Here is a 21,481-nt window from a genome sequence, read left to right as displayed (position 1 = left end):
AGTCTTTGCATTATATCAGAATTTCAATAGGGCAAAAGATGCTTTACAAGTATCATCTTTGTGCCTGCATTTACCCTCAAAATATGAAATATATGCATACCAATAAGTGGTTCACTAAAACGGCATTTAGCAAACAGAAACATGATTTGCAAGTAGCTATGGCTTGTAAACCAAATTTTATAAATACATTAATCACAAAAGGTCAAGTACTTACGTATCCCACATCAGGCCTGTAGCAGGTATATGCCCCAAGGACGCTATGCAAAAGATCGTGATATGGTCCACCCTTCAAATACAACACAAGATGAGGTTCAAGTCTTAACAACAAAAAACAAAAATACAACACACAAACTATTTTTTCATTGTAACATTTCCCCAACTACCCTCCCTGAAACTGGCTAACATTACCCTCCCTAACGGTTGGCTCACCCTATGATCACCGACTTGAATTTTGCACAGTAACCACACCTCAATGTCCTAATCATCTGCAGGCATTGACACCAAATTAATTGCAAGGATTTCATAGCCAGAGACTGCATATTGAACAATTCCTCATGTTCTGCTCTTCAATGCTTCCTCCTCTCCTCCATACCTACTTCAATCCCTCACTTCTCTGCTTGACCTGAAAAATAATTTAAATTGATATTGATTACCTATACAGATCTACAAGAAACTGCGTGGTATTATGTTGTAACTGCTAAAAGAAAACCCAGTCAACTTGGTCTTATGGAAGCCAGAAGTTTTAAATCTTAGTTTAAAATAATTAACTAAGAATACTGTATAGTTTAGGAAGCAAGCAGAAAAATGGGCTTGGACTGGATGGTTATTTTGAGAAAAATGCTGGCAAAGATTTGAAGGGCCTAATGGTCTTTTTCTGTGTTGCAATAACCATGATTGAAACTTTGACTGTTCTTTTGATTTGTGAATACCCAGTAAAATTACAAACCTTCTGGAAAATGTAGAGTGAAGGGAATGTACGGGATATGTCCAGCTTTATCAGTTCAAGACTGGCCTCTCGATCAGCCCTTGATGTCCCAGATTCTGGAAACCAACAATAACAAATCATTTCTGAAAGGTGCAATGTCAACTGAAATTTACATTGTGTCTTAACTGACAATAGGATTGATTTTTTGAGATGGCTGTTTTCAAAATGAACTTTGTTGAAAATGCCTTGATTGCCTATTTGTAGAATATATATTTTCCCAGGTCTATGAATTATCTGCTTATGGCAATAAAGCTAAAGAAAATGTTTACTAAAGTTACAGCTTTATATTGACTTAGTGGAATTTATTTACTTTGTCATAGTTTCAGCATCTGCCACTTGGAAACAAATGCTTGCACTGCAACATTAGCAATTCCCACAAAGAGCAGAAAGAAAAATTGCACAAGCTCCAGCCAAAGTTGATAACAAGCTTCAAGTATAAAGGCCCAAATGTCATACTTCCTAATTTGCAGACTGAAAAGTAAGTTCAATTGCTGACATTCAAGTTGGTCATTCACTCTTAAGCCTCTGGTGTCAAGGAATGAGATGCAGCTATTCTTGTAGGAAAGTATTATAGCTATCAATGGTGCCTAAATGACTTCAGGGTTTGGATAAATTCTCCAGCCAATGTCATTCCATTTTCCCCTTTAGACAGCTGGTGGTTGTAACACCCATTTGAAACTGTGGGGTTCTGGGTCCCCTGTTTTACACTGCATAGTGAGGCCAAGTGGTTAATCCGCAACTTTCACAATCAGATCTTGAGTCTTAGCTCCAGTGATTTCCCATATCCTCCACCACAACTTGGAAGTTGAAAGTAAAATCACGAGGGCCTCTGTCCTATCAGAAGTCGAGGTAAATGGTGGAATATCAGGAGCATCATTGATACTCAAATCCAAATTACTAGGGCTTGGTAATATTCTGATTATTGCTGCTTCTCTTGCCACGGCCTACGAGGAGAGATGTGCAAGGGTGGGGAGCCATGCTGTCAGTGTTGATTTCAGTACATCTGGTGAGGAATCTCCTAGTGTTTAGTTACAAGTCAGCAAGATTTGTGCACAATTCCTGACTATGCTGTACTGAACTACCATTAACTGTAACTGGTCAGTAGAGATTTCAGCTGTTACTTTTGAAGTGCTCAAAGTTCATTCATTTTCTAAATATTGCTCAAGCTTTTCATCTTGAACCTTAATTTCTTTTATGTAATCAATATGTAAGAAATACCAATGTTAATAGTTAAAGCTAAATGAAACACCTTTTAAGTGTATTTTGCACTGTTTTAAAATCACATTGGTGACTCTAGACAGGAAGATTTCATAAAGCTCTATGAAATGGAAAGACACTATATTCTGCATTGAAAAATATTTCAGTGAAAGCACATAGCTCAAAGGAGGTTCAAACATCTATAACATAACCATTTTTAATGGAATACAAGTGGATTAGGCTGACTTGGCCACCAGAGCAGAAATAAAAGATTGACATTAGCAGATTCAAAGGTCTAATAAAGCTAGAGAACAAAGCGCCGAAAGAGCAAGCCACAAATGGTAAACGTCACTGTTTCTGCATGTAGCATAGGCATAAGACAGGCCTGCAATAATGGAAGGAGACAACTGCAAAGAGGACTATTTTGCTTTTCTGCATTGACAATTTGATAATTAATTTGATTACAGATACTTCACAAGCCAATTTACCTTCAGTTTCATTCTCTGATCCAAAGTCACTAAAGTTTTTCCAACGTTCCTTCGCTCTAGACAGGAAGATTTCATAAAGCTCTATGAAATGGAAAGACACTATAAACAATTAAGGCCAATTTTTATAAAGTTAATTTCTACCCCTTTGGACTGAGTCACACAGATCCTGGACACCAGACAAAACCATTCTAAAAACACCTCTACAGGCAGGGTGAGAGACGGTCGTTCAGTGCTGGTCCCTTCTGGAAGCCATGGTGTTCCATTTACTATATTCTCAGCAGAATATCTGAAATCAAAAGCTAGTCACATGAGGGAACATGGACACAAAACATGAAATTTGTGTTTTCCTATTTGCCATTTCAGTGAAAAGTTCTGAATATTGCAAAGGAAATGTTAAATTACTTCCAAATCTGATTCAGTTTAAAAGAACATCATTCCTACAACGCAGCTCAGTGGTACTTAGAAATAAGCTTCAATTAGATCAAGTGTAGCTGGAATAATTTCTGGATTGTTATATAGCAGCACAGTAGTTCAGTGGTTAGCACTGTTCCCTCACGGCACCAGGGACCAGGGTTCAATTCCACCCTCCGATGACTGTGCGGAGTTTGCATATTCTCCCTGTGTCTGCGTGGGTTTCCTCCAAGTGCTCCAGTTTCCTCCCACAGTCCAAAGATGTGCAGGTTAGGTGGATTGGCCATGCTAAATTGCCTGTAGTGTCCAGGGATGTGCAGGCTAGGTGGATTAGCCATGGGAAATGCAGGGTTACAGGAATTGGGTAGGGGGCTGGTTTGGGTGGGATGCTTTTCAGCGGGTCGGAGCAGACTCGATGGACCGCACTGTAGGGATTCTATGATATGCTGTACAACTATGTCCTGAAACACTGGCATGGCTGATAGTATGTTTACTCCTTTTTTTAAGCATAATTATCTGCAGGTATAATGACATAACTGCAACATCACAACACTGACATTTCATTTAATAAACTAAATAAGATCAATGGATTCATAAACTTGCATCTATGACTGAGCCATACATTAGGTTGCAAATCAACCTTGATCTGCAGTGATAGAGGAACTCAGTTGGGATGGCAGGAGGAATATTATAATTGAAGTCAGATCCTTGAAACTACCAGGAAAACCATCAACACAAGCTCCTTTTTCCTGGTCTAACCTCAGTGATTCCTGTTGCATGAAAGATCAAAGTCAATCACCTGCCTTCTAAATACACCAACCAGAGCGTAATAGGCAGAAAATACATCTAAATTGATACAGGAAGGCTGTCAAAACAATGCATTTGGTACACTGTTTTGGAAGCACAATATATTTCCTTTCTTTCTCAACAAGCAAAGTAATTTCGTAAAGATTCAGCGTGTACATACCATGAGTGATATTCAGTTCGTTACCAACAGCCAAACTCCACACTTTCCCTCGAACACTTGGTGGAATACCTTGCCACCACAATTCACGCACCTTCCGTGTATTGCGACTAAGTATGAGAAACAAAAGGATATTTAGACTTGCACAACTGTCATAATTTTAAAAAAGTACTGTTTTTCAATAATGACCTACTTACATGGTCTCCCAGTTGGGAAGAATATCTGTGTTCCAAATAATCATAGCATGAGCAATGCTCTCTTCTTGTCTGAATCGTTCCTTCATAATTCTTTTCCTTCGTTGTGCTTCTTTAATTTCTGAATTAAATTAAAGTTCCCAAGAACATTCTAATTACTATTCACGAGTGACAAATTGTTAGTGTACAATTCTAGATAGATTGCCTCCATTGAAGAATTACAATTTGTTTTCAGAGCTCTAACAATTAGATCATTGACCATCCGAGAGGGAACTTAAAGCTATCCTGGAAAGATCGCTTTGTATGATTGCTCTCTACAATCACCATCTCTCTCTAGTCCTACCCAAGCCCCCCACTTCTCTTCTCCCCCACCACAACAACCACAAAGATTGTTGTTGCCATGAGGCATAATGTGGTTAGGTTCAGGAACTGAATTTGCATTTTATTCTAAGTCACTGATTATTAGCACTCTACAGTGTTAAAAAGTGTAAATAAGTTAACTTTGTAAATGATGGAATCAAAATTTCTTTTGCATGATATTGTGTGTTTAATTGTAGGCAATGAATCTCAGACTATTTCACATATCTCACTATATCATGCTCAGTACCTCGCTTCTTTGCCTCTGCCACCATCTCATCATATTCTTGTCTGTGCCGTTGAGCCTCCTCTGCCGACTTAGCAGGTAGGTGACTGCAAAATAATTTTTTCTGGTAAGTATTGGAGGAACATTTTAACATCAAACATTCGGACAAAAACTTGACTACATGCAGAATCATTTCCTCTATTCAGAGTGAAAACTCCTTCAAAATACAGAGTTCTATTACCCCGCTAATTAAAACTTGATCAGGATATGGTTTTTTTTTTTTTAAAATTCAACACTGGCCTTGGTATCGAAAATCTTGCTTTGTCTCTACATGGTAGAAGTTACAAAAGCACTTACTGGGACAGTACCTATTCAAAACTCAGAACTTTATATGGGAGACAAGATCATTGTAAAATGATGTGCGCACCTAATGATATTGACATATTTTTATTGCTGGAGGTGGTTCAAACTGTTTTCCAAAGATACATTTTAAAGGTGGCACAATCCTTCAAACACCATCTTTTCTCACCTGGGAGATGAACTTGGATAGGGACTTAATGACACAAGGACATCCCTTGATGTGTGAATTTCATCTCAAACGTGAAATATTAGCAAACCTGGCAGAATAAATTTGTCAAGCATTGAGATATACATGCTTGAATTAATTAAATTTATTTTTAAGATGCAATGTCTGCTGCTTTTATTATTAGTCAAAATTATGGTCCTAAATTTCTAGAATTTATAATCAATATTACATTAATAGCAGTGGTTACGGTTAGCTCTAAGACAATGTCAACTAATAAAATTGGCTTTAATCTCAAATCCACATGCAGTGCTGCAATTGCTAATACTATATTGTTGATTTTTTTCTAAAAATGAATCCTAGAATTTAATGGCTAAGAACGTAGCTTAATAAATGGCCATTTTGAAACCAAAATGTTTGTTACTTTCCAACATCACAATTTTAATCCACCATTCATATGCTAACAGAAACAGATTTCTTGAAATGATGCAAGTCACTCTCACCAAATCTCTTCATTACTACGATGTGGATATTAACCCAAAGTCATTAAAACATGAACATCAATCAAGAACTAATTTGGTTATCAGACGAATCAGCATCCACTTTCAACCTTCAGATTAGATATACCAGTGCTTGGCACATGATTGAAGTGTACACTTATTTTTCTTTCATATCTCAGTTTTCTGGTGCAGCCAAAGATGCCAGACTCCATGTCAGTTCCATAAGGATGTATTCACATACGTCACATATAAAGACCATAAGACACAAGAACAGAAATTAGGCCATTCAATCATGGTTGCTAAGTTTTTCAACGCCATTCTCCCACTTATTCCCATAACCTTTGATCTCCTTGCCTCCCTATGCCTTTGATTCAACCTAAAAAACGGCTTCTGCTTTTGACTAAATGCTTAGCCACTATAGGAGAGATATTTCACACATCCTCAGCATAAAATTGCATGCATCATTTGGCTTCCCAATCTCATTTAGGCACTATTTCATTAAATTAGATAACTCCTCAAAAGGACATAATTTTGCTTCAATGCAACTTCACAATACAGCTTAGGGACAATGAAACGGCAATCTCCCAGTAAGGCCACATTCTTAAAACTGACATCGGGCAGAAATAGCAGATTAAGATTGGTTCAACTATCTGATCCTTCCCACACACTTTTTGCATAGATTCCATTTTCTGTCATTTGAACAGGGCTGTTATTATCTGAAGTACATTTATATTGCTTTTTTCCCCCCCTGGCATCGTAACAGTATTAACAAACATGATGAGAGATGCAAATAAACAGTAAGGAATTGAGCTGTATTTTAAATTAGTGTCTGAAACTCATGCACTTTTGGAACAGGACTAATTTCCACATCATTTAAAAGCTGCACACTGAACAATATTGATGATTTAATTAAATACCACACACACAAACACACACACACACACACACACCAGGTTAATTTCCTACCTCCCATACTAGAATAAGCAATATGTAAACAATTAAACTGCACATACTCTACAAATAAATCACCAACAAATGCCAATATGTTTAAGTATTTGAGCAATTTCAGTTTCATTCAATTTTTCACAAATTTCTGCAGTTTTGTCAACAGCTTAACCTGTTTGTTGCTGCTCGGAGGGAAGCTTGATATCATTTGCATAAGTACCATTGGACTACAAACAGATAGAGATTGGGTCAGGTTGGCAGTGATATTTTCCAACTCCTTAATTAATGAAGCCAGCCACTGGCAACTTTTTTTTTTTTTAAAAAAAAAAAAGGGTGCATTGCTGGGATTTGGATAAGATTGGCAAAGTTAGAATTTACTGCTCACCCTGAATGGCTAAGTGGCGGTGTGCCTTCTTGAACTGCCGAGTCTGTGGGGTAAACATGCTCCCACAGTGGTATTAGGTGGAGTTCCAGAATTTTGAGGCAGAAACCACGGAAGAATAACAATACGAAATCTCATCAGCATGGTTGTCAACTTGGAGAAGAACTTAAAGCGAATGGCATTCCCATATGCTTGCAACCTTTGCACCTTTAGTCATTGGATCACAGTATTGAAGCTGCTGTGGCCTTCAATTAATTAAATGACTGAACAGCTGACCAGATATTCATCAGATACGATGTCCATTATATCAGTCGCTATCAGGCAGCACCTACAGGTGAACCACAAACTGCCTAGGGAGAACGTTGGCATAAACAGTAATGCCCAAATTCCTGCTGGCTGAGTCTTCATAGCTATGTTTCTCCTTGGTAATGACTTTGATTATCAACTTGGTTTTAGTGTTGTTGGATATAGAAAGTCCACACTGAGAAAGTCCAAATCCTGTGTCAATTTTCCCTTCATTAAATGGAATTTACAGCACAAAATAAGCTATTTAGCCTAACTGATCTGTACTCATGCTTCACAAGATCCTCACATCCTGCATCATCTCAGTGCATCTCTATATCCTTCAAATCCCTCATGTATTAACTAATTCCCCCTTAATATATCTATACCATTCATTCTAACAACACTTATAAAATGTTTCAAATTCTTAGCACCGATTAAAGTTGTTGCCATGGGGTCCTTGATAGATTTATGGGGGACAATATCTTTATGACAACTAAATTCAGACTCCCCACAAGTGGAAACATCTTGTGAAATATCTTAGAATTCCACAATAGATAACGTTGCATTGTTTTCCATATACTTGAGCTAAATTCATACAAAACCTATTCACTCTAATTTTCTGTGTCTAGTGCTGCTCTGCCTCAAATTTATTAGTTGAAATTTAAAAAATGCAAAGCACAACTTTTCTAAATGATGTACATATTCTACCATTCAACATCTTCAATTTAACATCTCTGGTTCAGCACTCAAATGTGGGAACTTCACTGTATGAAAAGTTTTCAAACAAGCAGTACATTTTCTACAATCATTTCTGAAGTAGTAGACTTCATTCAAATGCAGAAATACATTTTTTTTTGGGTAATGAATTTCATGAAAAGATTGAAAACCTGTGCTCTACTTCAATGTCAAATGATCCTCAGTTGGTGGTGGCAGTGGTGATAGGGATGTACAAAGAAAGACAAAAACAGCATCGGTCTCGCCTACATATAATTGCACCAACTATAGCTTTTCTCTAAGAACATAATACATCTACAACCCTCTATCCCTAACTCTGTATCATTACTTCAGAAAGTAAAGATCTGGACCAATTAAGTAGATTTATTAACTTTTGTATTTGAATTATAAATGTGAAGAAATTCACCTCAAAACATAGCACAAGATTAATCGAGATGCATATTGGTGAAACCAAATGATCTATGCATCACTGGTGACGATTAACTGAGAGAAACTTGCCTGTGTAAACCTACGAGCGCTGTTAATGAAGTATGTCTCAACATTAGCTAATCTTGCAACAAATATTTGAGGCCACGTATTACATACATTGTAATTTTGGGCTCCCTGTTGTCACAACAAAGAAGAACTGGAGAAGGTTCAACGGAAGACAAGGTAAACTCATGCTTTAAAGATAGCTGTGAATTAACAGGATAATTTACAACATTCAATGCTTTTCTTTGGAAGAAATACAATTAACTGGAAACAATTAAAAATGTTGGCAACCATAGTTAATGGGAACTCAAGTGAGTCCACCTTAGCTTTTTGTGGATACAAGACTAGGGAAGACTAGTATAAAACCAAAAAGCCTTATGCAAGGTGACAGACTTGACAATTCGTATCCGATGGGCATGTGGGGTAAGTGGAAATATGTTTAAAGTTTCATTGACTAATTTATTAAAACAATGGAACAGTTTGTTAGAAATAAAAGTTTTACACCAATAATTTTAAGCTACTGACCATGGCTCATCTATTCCTAAGATCATGGGAATGGTCTCTTGGAGAAAGCAAAGTGACAGATTTAACTAAATACTAATATTCTAGGAAATTCAGTAGCTGAAGAATAACTTCCAAATGTCCCGACAGCCAGCAACTATGCACTTCACTATAGCAAATAAAGGTGTTCTAAACCATCCTGTGAACAGATAAAGTAGCAAAACTGTATGGCTTATTACATATCCATCACATTTCCAAGTTCAACATTCAGTCATTATAGGAGTGACCCAAGAAACAGTTGGAGAATGCTAATAAAATGGTTCAAGTTATAAAGTCAAAGCATTTGCTGACTGTTGGTAAATTTGCAATATTAGCATTTTAACTAACCCATTACAATTGTTTATTTTAGTTCAATAATCAAAATGCAGACATTAAAAGCAAATTGGTTCCATCTTGTGTTTTTAAAATATAGGTAACCAAAATAGAAGCGAATTTCAATATTGATCGGGTCCAATTACCAAGGTATCTTGTATTAGAAATGTGCTTTGATATGATTTATGTAAACAATTTGCCAGGTACGATTGCTAAGATGATTAGACATGATGTTCATTGCAGTAGGCATTTCAGATTGAGCACTGTGCAAAGACAAAGTGAAAGAACATATGGGAAAAATCTCTGGAAAGTCAAAGTTTAAAGAACATTGTGCAGTTTTGCCAGAAGGTTCCTGGCCAGAGCATAGCAAGGCTGTGAATCAGTTTGCATGATGGTCAGGGTAGATTTTTTTTCAACACAATGTAAAGGGAGCTAGATATTAAAATTGTGTTTTCCAGAAGCCAACTAGTTAAATGAAGCCTGCCTCTTTAAACTTAATTAGAATGAAATAGAATCTTAAATACCACAAAAACAGCCAGCTTTTCATAGTAATGTTGAGTTTCAGATTTACAACAGTGGATACTCAGAAAAAACAAACAAACAGTCTTGTGGAAATAGATACAATGATGATAGGAGTCTTTAAAACACATACCCTTAGCACAGTGCATGACAACATTCAAGGAACGAAACACAAGCAGTGATTTGTACTAATATTCTTTGTAGACTATATAACAAAAATTTTACATACGCTGGTCGATCTTCTAGGATCAGGGCTGTAGTAGACAGGGGCTCAAACTCAAGATTTCGTCGCCGTACAGGTTGGGGGGGCGTTTTGGTTGCTCGGCCAGTTCGGGCTTCATATTCCTATTTTCAGCAGAAAGAACAAATCAATGCATTGTAAACATATTTTTAGCATTTTGATGTAAATTAATCAAAGATTTTGCTTCCCTTTTATACCAAAGGAAATAATATAAAGGACTTGGAAAATTGGCCAAAAGTCTGACCAGTAATTTCTGCTGATCATTATCAAAGGAACTAATTATTTCCGTAACAACAAGGTGCAGGGCTGGATGAACACAGCAGGCCAAGCAGCATCATAGGAGCAGAGAGGCTGACGTTTCGGGCCTAGACCCTTCATCAGAAAAGGGGGAGGGGAAGGGGGTTCCGAAATAAATAGGGAGAGAGTGGGAGGCGGATAGAAGAGGGATAGAGGAGAGGATAGGTGGAGAGGAAACAAACAGGTCGAAGAGGCGGGGATGGGGCCAGTAAAAGTGAGTGTAGGTAGGGAGTTAGGAAGGGGATAGGTCAGTCCAGGGAGGACGGACAGGTCAAGGGGGCGGGATGAGGTTGGTCGGTAGGAGATGGAGGTGCAGCTTGAGGTGGGAGGAGGGGAGAGGTGGGACGAAGAACAGGTTAGGGAGGCAGGGACGAGCTGGACTGGTTTTGGGATGCGGTAGGGGGAGGGGAGATTTTGAAACTTGTGAAATCCACATTGATACCATTGGGCTGCAGGGTTCCCAAGCGGAATATGAGTTGCTGTTCCTGCAACCTTCGGGTGGCATCGTTGTGGCACTGCAGGAGGCCCAGGATGGACATGTCATCTGAGGAATGGGAGGGGGAGTTGAAATGGTTCGCGACTGGGAGGTGCAGTTGTTCTGCTTATCCCCTTCCTAACTCCCTACCTACACTCACCTTTACTGGCTCCATCCCCGCCTCTTCGACCTGTTTGTTTCCTCTCCACCTATCCTCTCCTCTATCCCTCTTCTATCCGCCTCCCACTCTCTCCCTATTTATTTCGGAACCCCCTTCCCCTCCCCCTTTTCTGATGAAGGGTCCAGGCCCGAAGCGTCAGCCTCTCTGCTCCTATGATGCTGCTTGGCCTGCTGTGTTCATCCAGCCCTGCACCTTGTTGTCTCGGATTCTCCAGCATCTGCAGTTCCTACTATCTCTAATTATTTCTGTAGTTTTGTCTAAAGACAAAATTCTTTCAACAGGACCTATTGATAAATCAGATATATACAGATTTATTGTAAAATATAAAATATCTAATTCAAGGTAGCACAGCAACCATCTCTTTGCTACTCTAGATTATAAACTAATCTAAGTCACCAGCAGCATCCCATCATATCCCCTCCCCCAAATTTTCTGCAGTAACTATGGCACGCACTGTTTTCTTCATTCATAGGATGAGGATGCCATTAGCTAGGCTAGCATTTGGGCAGTTAAGAGTCAATTACATCGGGAATCACATGTAGGCCAGACCAGGTAAGAGGGGCAGTTTACTCTCCATAAATGACAAGTGAACCAGATGGGTTTTTCTGACAATTAACAATGATTTCACAGTCATCATTAGTCTTTTAATTCCAGATTTTTACTGAATTCAAATTCCATCATCTGCCATGGTTGGATTTGAACTCAGGTCCTCAGAACATTACCTGGGTCTCTGGATTAACAGTCCAGTAATAATATCACTAGGCCATCACCTTCCCAAATCCCAATGTCAGGCTTAATTCCCCTGATTATCTATCGTACAATGGTGTTTTGAATTGTTACAAGATCACAGAGTAAAATGGTGCTGAGGCTTTAAAACTCAGGGAAATTTTATTGTTAGTCTTTTTGGGAATAATTTAAAAACAGAAAATAATCTGATCTATTCAGCATGCTTTGTAAAATATTTTGCTCTTACTGAAGTTTCCGTTACATAGCAAACATGCACCGCGGTCCATCTTGTTAGAGTTAATTAAACTTGAATCAAGTGCTTTTTAACACTGACATTTTTTTTTTTTTTTAAAAAGGTTGGTTATATGAAAGTTATTACTTTAAGTACACATTTTCAAATCCAGAGCACAAAAGTTGGTGTGCATACATTTATGGCAGTTTTCACAAATTTGGATATTTATTTTCCAATCCTTGTGCATGAAGCCACATTTTTAAGAAAATTACCTATAAAATACTCAATACAAGATGTTACTTTGTTTAGCAGTTTAAATCTATTACAATACGTGACTACCTAATATTTTTAGTGAAATACATCAACAGGGAAAATGGAAATAAAGTGGAAATACAAGCAGAGCAATGGGGGAAAACATGCAAGCATTCATTTGATGACAACAAGCATTCTTCCTGTGGAGAAGAGGTGATCAGAATGTTGGAGATTAGTAAAAACAAAATACGTTGAGTAGACGTTATAGAGTTAAAGCAGTTTATTTCTACTTTTTAAAATGGTGGCATACTATAAGAAAGGCGCACAAAGGATTTTCAAACAAAATGGTGTAAATGATACTGCTGTATTTGTTTAAAAAAGTAAAAATTCTAATTTAATATGCTACATCAGATCAACCACAACCACCACTCAATTCCTGTGGTCTCAACAGTAATACAGGTTTATTGGATTCCATATGTATCAGCTGAAAAATGTTAGAGCCATTGCTTGCCAGGAATGCACACTACTCTCACAGCAAGACTGCAATACAAGCTGTGACAAGGTCCATGACTGAAGTAAAAGAAGCTCGACTCCATGTTTAGTATTTTGGAAGTCGCTTCAAACTTTACAGGTAGAATTAAGAAACAGAATCTGAAGAATATCTTACACTACAGTGAGAATTGTTTACAGGGCTCTCTGCAAGCAGCTGAGAAACGATATAATGCATAAAGATTAAACAAGCATGTGGCATGAGGATTCTAACTTTCAAACAGATTAAGGAAATCAGACTAGCCTATGTCAGAAAGATGGTATGTTTCTGGAGTTAGTCTGGATAACTTTCTGCAAAGATCAGAGAAGGCACAGGGCATGGTTACCGGAGTACTGAACAATGAGGCAGATTTATTAACTACCGATTGATATTTGAACTCTTATCAACAACAATGGTAATATGATCAAGGAAAATATAGTGATTCAAAAGGGAGAAATGCAGAATTACTGAAGTTTTAGATATATACAAGGTCAACTTCAATACAATGAAAGAATCCCCACAATAAACTGGGTAAATCTATTAACAGATTGATAGATGACTGCAAGGTATTCAGAAAACAAATTTAAAATAACACCAAGCCAATTTATAACTATCAAGTGGAACAAAGGACAGCCATGGACAACTAAAAGAAGTTAATATTTCCAAATATTTGTTCTGACGTTAGTCAATCAAGCACATTGCACTGTTCTCATGATGGCTACAATTGTAAGCCTTGTCTCTATCACCACGAACAGTGACATTAGTTTACATTGATTCAAATATGACATGCTTAGTTGATATACAGTAGTGTCTGTAGCAACTGTAACAAGATTTTTATGCTTCATTTGAACTAGATGCCATCTATTCACCATTGCACTATAACCCCGTCACTCCTTTCTTTGTGAAGCACAGAAGCAATATTAAGTTGCTATGAAAGTATTAGAATACCTGTGCTCAAAAGCTGGATTAATGATAGCACCAAACCATATTCACACGATTGTAACACTACACTGTAATAAGTTTAAAAACACATGTATTAGGAGAGGTATATCAAACAGTCACTCAAGCCTGCTTTGTCATTCAATACACTAATGATGATCTACCTGCACTCCATCTTTGGGCATTTTTCCCAGGTTCCTCAACATCCAAGTCTCTGTCAGGAATGTATTCATTACCCGAGCATCCAGAGTCTTCAGGGGTAGAAAATTCCACAGATCCATAATACATTGCATGAAGAAATTTCTCACCTTGGTCTTGAATGGAGGTTGCATCTCTGTACTATTTACTTGTTAGGTTGCAATTTTTAATGTGGAGGCAAAGAAATGTCTATAAAGAATGGTTTTCTATAGGAGGCATTACTTCAAGATTTGGTGTTACTGGAAGGCCTATTTAAATATTCCGGATTAGACATTAAAACTTCCGAGCCTGAACAATATAGCACTTCCCAGAGCTTGTCACACTAAATGTGCATCTACAATTTTCCTGTTCAATTTGGAAATCTGAAATAAAAATCAAGAAATGCAGCTACTATTAACAATTTATAATACATCACAAAAGAGCTCACTGATTCTGTTTGGTTTGATTTTACACAATTTGGAGCTACAGAGAAAGTTTAAAACTGAATTGTTCAATGAAGTATCTAGGTATATTTCCACTGAAGTATCACATACAAAAAAATGGTTTTGGGTTATTTTACACAATATGCCCAAAGAAGTTATAAATTAGACATGCCAATTATAAATATCAGTGTTAAACAATTAACATAAATGGATAAGATCTTCAGAGAACAAAGTCAAGATACTGAAAAAGTGTAGGAGTAGAATAGTCTCTATTCTGATGTACATCAAAAAAAGCCAATAGTTATTCTAGGTGAATAATTAAAGTACAATTAAGTAATTAAAAACAGCATGGATTTTGATGGTTTAACTAGCCTTTTAAGAAAGGCACAATAATTTAGTCACATTATTATGTACAGTGTCAGTCAGTTAATAAACAGCTGGTGCTTATTATTCATTTCCATTCAATTTATAACACCACAGCCTTTAAAGTTGCACTTTTTAAGTAGTCCTTGATCTGAAGCCTATTGAGTGACGCAAGACCATTTAGGGGACAGAAAGCACTAAATGCAACGAATGGACAGCTGGCACTGCAGTATTTCAACAAACATCTACTATCCATTTGAAGCAGCTTACTTAATACAAAAACATCTCTAAAGAAATGAAATTAAGGTCACTTATATACATAATGGCATAATTTCAGTAGCATTGAGATGGTGTGCCAGAACTAAAAAGTTGAATTGCTCAGACTAATGCTAAACAATCAATTCTCCGTTGTAATAGGACTATTCTGCAGAGGAAATTAGTACATCATTTAGCAAGCTACTTACATTAGAATTTATTTGGCTGTGAAGTTTAGAAATAATGCATGACTATGTGATGAAAGTTCTAAAATTGGTCTGTAAAGATGACAGAAAGCAACAACATACATTTTAGAAAACTTTAATGTAGAGCTATGTTCCATAGCACTGCACAAAAAAGTGTAAATAGTCCAAAAGAAAAGACAGAGCCAAAGGAGGAGATATTAAGAAGGGTGAATAAAAGCTTGGTTGGAGAGGCAGATCTAAAGATAAAGATATCCTTGGATCCAGAAATAATGGTGCAAGGGTGGGAATAGCTTAGAGTAGAATCAAGCAAAGGCAGTCAACTGAGCAGACCAATAGAGGAAAGATATTGAAAGATATGGTATGGAAAATGGTTTTGCAAATTAACACATCATTGCCCAAGATATGGATGAAAACTTGGTGGGAGAGGTTCAAACAAGGGAAAGGCACAAAAGATGGAAGATGACAACATATTCAAAGGTTTGGGAGGACAGGGAGATTTTAGATGGGGGCAGTGGTGTCTAAGGGGTTTTTGAGGAGACCGTGAAGATTATATTTTCTAAAGGTAAGGGGTCAAGCCGGGAAAGAGAAGCTTTGTAACATCTGTTAAAAAAAAGTGCAACAGTTGAAATATAAATGCTATAGAGTCAAATGAGGGAATGAGAGCAGAAGTGGAAGCCAGGGACATGCTAAAGGCATGAATAGAGATGAGGGAGGAAAATAACAACTTGCAGGTTTAATGTTACTTAATTGAATCTTAACTCACTTCTGGTTTGCTGCGGAACAGAACGATTGGCTTAAGGAATGGTCTCAATTAGTGACAAATAAATCCTGGAGCTCATGTTGGAAGACAGCATGAAAGGAGTAGGGGCATTTAAAAGGTATAGAGTTGTAGCTAGGGACTAAGGAAGCTATTCTTTAGTGGGGGTGGGGGGGGGCGGGGTGCAGGCGGGGAGGAGAAGAGGTGGTGATGGTGGTGGGGGGAGATGTTGGTGATCAGGGAAGGCATCTTCACTTTCTGGGATGATCCTGAACTGATGCTTAGACTAGTAACCTTCAGCAGTGATTGGCTAAACCTGTTGTATGCCAGGAATCTTTCCAACAGTGTATCAATTCTAGCATTGCATCATAGTGTTTTTCTAATCCCTACGTGAGAAATTCCAAAATTATAGTCTAAGCAAGATAATATTTATATAAATAAACATATCAGCAAGTACATTTACTTGCAAGAACTTACACCGAAGATTCTGTGGCATCCTTGTGCATGTTCTATTTTAAATGTGAGCTTATAACTTGAAATACTATTAAAAATGCAGTTTTAATACTGTGCTTCAACTTCAAATTTGGAACAATTTAAAACCAAAATAAACTTGATGGCCTCCAATTACAGGTTGTTAATGTACATTAATATCCAATAAAATCAAAACTAAAGTCAGAGTGGCCAAAGATAATTAATCCCTAGCAAAGAACCATAATCAGTAAACTAGATTTATTTTAAACACCACAAACACATTCCCTTTTATTCCACAAAAAAAGTATGCCTGTCAAATATTGAAATGGTTTACCTGCCCTGTTAATAGCTATATTTAATGGTCTGTCATAAAATTGCTTGGATAGGATATCTAACACTATAGCATAAACAGCTTTATCAGCGTTTTTAAAAGTAAAACTGAACCTTATTTTCTAAAGTTAAACTATCACAGAACAGAGAAAACATGCAACCCCTTTACAGTGGTATAGTTGCAAAGTACAACTAGACTTGGGTGAAGGTTAAAGTCAAAATCTTCCTGGACCATTGGACTACTCTCTTATTACAGAGACACGACTGGTGGTGTTTTAATCTGAGGGTTACCATTCCTCAGGCAAGAGGTTGAGCAGGAGAGTCCTTCATCATAACCTCAGCCAGTGCAGGAACCGAGACCACACTGTTGGAGTCACTCTGCATCACAAACCAGCCAACTGAGCTAACTTAAGGGTAATGCAGTCAGGTTGAAACATGATCTCAAACCTTCATCTATCATCCAGGAAAAATCTCTGGGTTAGATGGTGGGCTGTCATTTCTTAAACCTGAATTTAAATACCGCAAACTAATGAGATGAGGGATGGCATGCTGACTCAGTGGTTAGCACGGCTGCCTCACAGAACCAGGGACACATTCCATTCCAGCCTTGGGTGACTGTCTGGAGTTAGCACATTCTCCGTGTCTGTGTGGGTTTCCTCAGTGTTCCAGTTTCCTCCTATAGTCCAAAGATGTGCAGGTTAGGTGAATTGGACATGGGAAATGCAGGGTTACAGGGATAGGATAAGGGGCTGGGTTTGGGTGGAATGCCCTTCAGAGGGTCAGCATGGATTTGATGGGCTGAATGGCCTCTTTCTGCACTTTGGAAGTCTCTTTACACTGTCTGATGGGGAGATGATTCTACGCAATATTCTTGTTAGGATATTACAAAATTTTAATCATGCATGATATGAAGATATTTTCACAGAAAACTGAAAGAAAAATCTAGTCTGATTAGTTTAGAGATATTATCCATCAAAATTTGCCGTTTATAAATCAAAAGTATCACACATTAGAGAGAGATATTTCAAATGCACTGATTTAAACATACAAGTTCCTACGGCACATTTCTACCAATACTCCAAATAAACCCAGTAAATGAGTTTGGATTATCTCAATATAGTTCACAGTAGTTATGGATAACAGGACAAATCATCTGAGTTAATGTTTCTTTCAAGACATTGACTAAATTGCAATCATGGAGATAAATTTCAAACTTTTATTTTAATTAAAGTTTCATTGGAATACCTTGTCTGGTATCGTGCTATGAATGTGAAGTGCTTAAATGATTAAAGGGCACTTTAAAGATTACAGGCAAGTGAGTTCAAATGCATTCCCTCATTGCATTCAAATGGGTGCTTTAACATTTCAATGCTAGTAAATAATATGAATTGTGCTCATCATGCTCAAATAAAGATGTGCAAGTGAATGACAAACACAGGTCCACAGTAGTGTCATGCATGAGTTTAAAATTGACTTGAAGGAAGTGTAGTAATTTCATACCCCTGTACTGAACAAGTTAGGTGCAGACACTGACGCAAGACTGCAACCATAGCTGTCCTGACGAAAGAAACAGAGTCCAACTTTAGTCATTGACAACAAAAAGAGGTAGACAAAAAATTTAAAGCTGCAACTATTCTTTAAAATCCATAAGAACTAAAAGGCAATTTTACAACAGGATGACTCAGTACAAAATGAATGACCTAGCCCATTAAAAAAATTCATGAAATAGGCATAAATACATAATTAAAATACCTGTACAATTTTACTTTGTTTTTATTATGATTTTAATCCCATCTGATACTGCCCAATCAAAAAGACAATTTTGAATCACAGACTCAAGCACCTCTTCCTGAAAGTCCAGAAGGGCTGGAATCTTGTTTTTGTAATGTGGGTCTTGTCCGCCACCCAGAGAGCCAGCGAGACCCTGTACTGCTCTAAGGAAGATCTTCTACCAATCAGACAAGTCCAAGAATACCAGTAGGCATTCCTCTACATGTAGGTCTACAGTGGTCGACACTCTGCAATCAAAGGCTCATTGCTCCTGCACTCAGCAGTACCACGTTGCCAGATGATCAGGTCGTGTGTTTAAGGATCCAGGATTAAGGTAAGCTGTGCGCGTGCACATCACATGTTTGATGGGGGTGGGTGGTGGTGGTTTCAATAAGCACACACCGTGTTCCTGATTATTCTAGGAATGCTGCATGCCCGCATACCCATTTAAAGTCGGCTTAATCACAGTGGCTGCACTGAGGCCCTAACTGCATCTACAAAGGCCATTTCGGGCCTCAAGTCAGTAGTGGGCAGGAAGGTTGATCATGGACCCTCACTCGCCGAACTTATTCCAGTAGAGTTTGGAAGGTAATAGACACCAGGTATACCAACACCCTGCTTAATTAAAGATACTTACTGCCTTCTGCCTTGCCACCAATGCCTCTATCACAGAATGGGAACAAACTTAATATTCCTACTTTCTGCATAATTTATATTTCTTGAAATGTAATGACCAATTTTTTTAAAAAGCACAGCAAACAGGCATAAACAAATATAAACATTAACTCATCAGAAATGAATTTTCAAATTAGACTCCTTGATGTATCTGAAATAATCCATCAAACTGATATGAGGTGGGGAAGGAGAGAGAGGGAGAGTGCGCATGAGGGAGAAAGAAAAACGAGAGAAGAGGTTTGCTAACATCGCCACTGACTACTTCAGGCCAACAACTTTTGGGTTAGCTGGAAGAACATTTTGCTTTGCATGAGCGCACAAATCAGTGCCTCCAAACAAAACCTTGGTCAGAGTTTCTAAATCAAGTGAGATAAAGCCAACAGACAATCACTGCAGTAAGCATGCATTTTATATAAAAGTAAAGACTCAATTCAAGTGAACAGTTCCAAATCTGTGCACACTTGCTGTACGAATAATGGTTTACATCCACACTAAGAATTCTATGACTCAATGATGATTTCTGGGCTATAAATTGATTTTTGCAATATTTTTAAAACAATTCCTTTTTGGTTTTTTCTTTGATTTATTCTCACAGCTTGGTGCAATACTAGAATCAAAATTAAGTATATCAATGTGCAATACACAAAGACCATGAATTTTCTACAATTTCTAGTGATGTTGTTTATTATTGCACTGTGCTGATAGAAAAGATTGTTAATTATGTTTGTTTGTATATACATTAACAAAATACTTCATGATAAACCCATTCCAAAGCAAACTGGGTGTAAAAGTCAGACCGGGGGCGAGAGATATGATGGATAATAGGGCCATGTGCCTCAGACTGCTACCTGCTTATAGCCAACATGATCATTATGAGCTTTACTAACAACACCGAAAAACACTAACTCTAAATTGCTATTGTAGTTAGTCACTGCCCCATAAATCATTGAAAAAAAACAAAAAAAGGACTGTGGATGCTGTAAATTTGAAACAAAAGCAGAAATTGCTGGAAAAGCTCAGCAGGTCTGGCAGTATCTGTTGAGAGAAAGCAGAGTTAACATTTCTAGTCCAGTGACCTTTCCTCATCAGTTCTGAGGAAAGGTCACTAGACCAGAAATGTTAACTGTTTTCTCTCCACAGATCATAGATCACAGATACTGCCAGACCTGTGAGCTTTTCCAGCAATTTCTGTTTTTGCTGCCCATGTTTCATCTTGCCAGGCAAATGATTTAAGTACATTTCACCAACAGTAATGATACGGTGTCTAACTGAACCAGCATATCTTCAGAATGTTATATTTAATAACTTTCAGTGCTTTATTGCCTGCTTCAGCTACCTCGACAATCACCAAGTTTGTGTTTTACAAAGCACAAAGGTAACAATGTTCATCATGGGCACCTAATACTATCTTGGGAAATTGGGATAAAGGATTTGCAGAATTATTTGAATATTTGCAGAGTGCCATGACAGGTTTAAAACGGTCACACCAAATGATGTTTTTGCTCAGTGTTGTGCACATACATGAATGTGGGGTTGAGGGTGATGAGAGCGTGCGAGTGCAAACAAGAGCGAGCGCACGAGCAAATGAGTAAGTGCGAGACAACTCAAACAAGAGCAAGAACGTGAGAACACAAATGACCATGCCATGCCACATCCAGTCACCCAGCCCTTATAGTCAGTCATCCACTCAAGCTCAGGATGTTTGCTGACTAATATCATTGAGGAGTTATACCTTTAACTATAAAGGTAGTGCGCCTCTGGAATCCCTGAATAGCCAAGTCAGGGACACTGCAAAGCTAACTAACCAAGCAATCAGAAGTTGTTCAATGCTAAGGGTGTTTGGGCAGAGAAAAATTCACCAGCCTCTCATTTCCCTCATGAGGGGGACAGCTTAAAACCCTCCTTGTCTCCATCCCCAGGTCAGTTGCTGCAGCACAAACCTCATGCTGAGTGAAACCAATCACATTGCACTCCTTGCTGCTCCTCTAATCAGAACGCTTTTCTTTGGTTCAGAGATAGTAGGAACTGCAGATGCTGGAGCATCTGTGATAGCAAGGTGTAGAGCTGGATGAACACTGCAGGCCAAGCAGCATCACAGGAGCAGGAA

General features: G+C 37.9%; 1 protein-coding gene across 1 annotated transcript in view; it reads right to left on the bottom strand.

Moving 5' to 3' along the window:
- Positions 1-21,481, bottom strand: part of tbc1d12b (TBC1 domain family, member 12b) — a 76,237-nt gene that overhangs the window by 8,542 nt on the left and 46,214 nt on the right. The window contains exons 3-9 of the mRNA XM_048608984.1: positions 10,285-10,400; positions 4,847-4,929; positions 4,243-4,360; positions 4,049-4,155; positions 2,671-2,751; positions 947-1,041; positions 215-286 (exon numbers count right to left, since the gene is read on the bottom strand). Coding sequence (XP_048464941.1) covers positions 215-286; positions 947-1,041; positions 2,671-2,751; positions 4,049-4,155; positions 4,243-4,360; positions 4,847-4,929; positions 10,285-10,400 — 672 coding nt within the window. The remainder of the gene's footprint in view (positions 1-214; positions 287-946; positions 1,042-2,670; positions 2,752-4,048; positions 4,156-4,242; positions 4,361-4,846; positions 4,930-10,284; positions 10,401-21,481) is intronic.

This window comes from Rhincodon typus, chromosome 20 (genome assembly GCF_021869965.1).
Source record: "Rhincodon typus isolate 14 chromosome 20, sRhiTyp1.1, whole genome shotgun sequence".
Lineage (NCBI taxonomy): Eukaryota > Metazoa > Chordata > Chondrichthyes > Orectolobiformes > Rhincodontidae > Rhincodon > Rhincodon typus.
The sequence above is the reverse complement of the archived record's forward strand: the minus strand, read 5'-3'. Positions and strand labels throughout refer to the sequence as shown.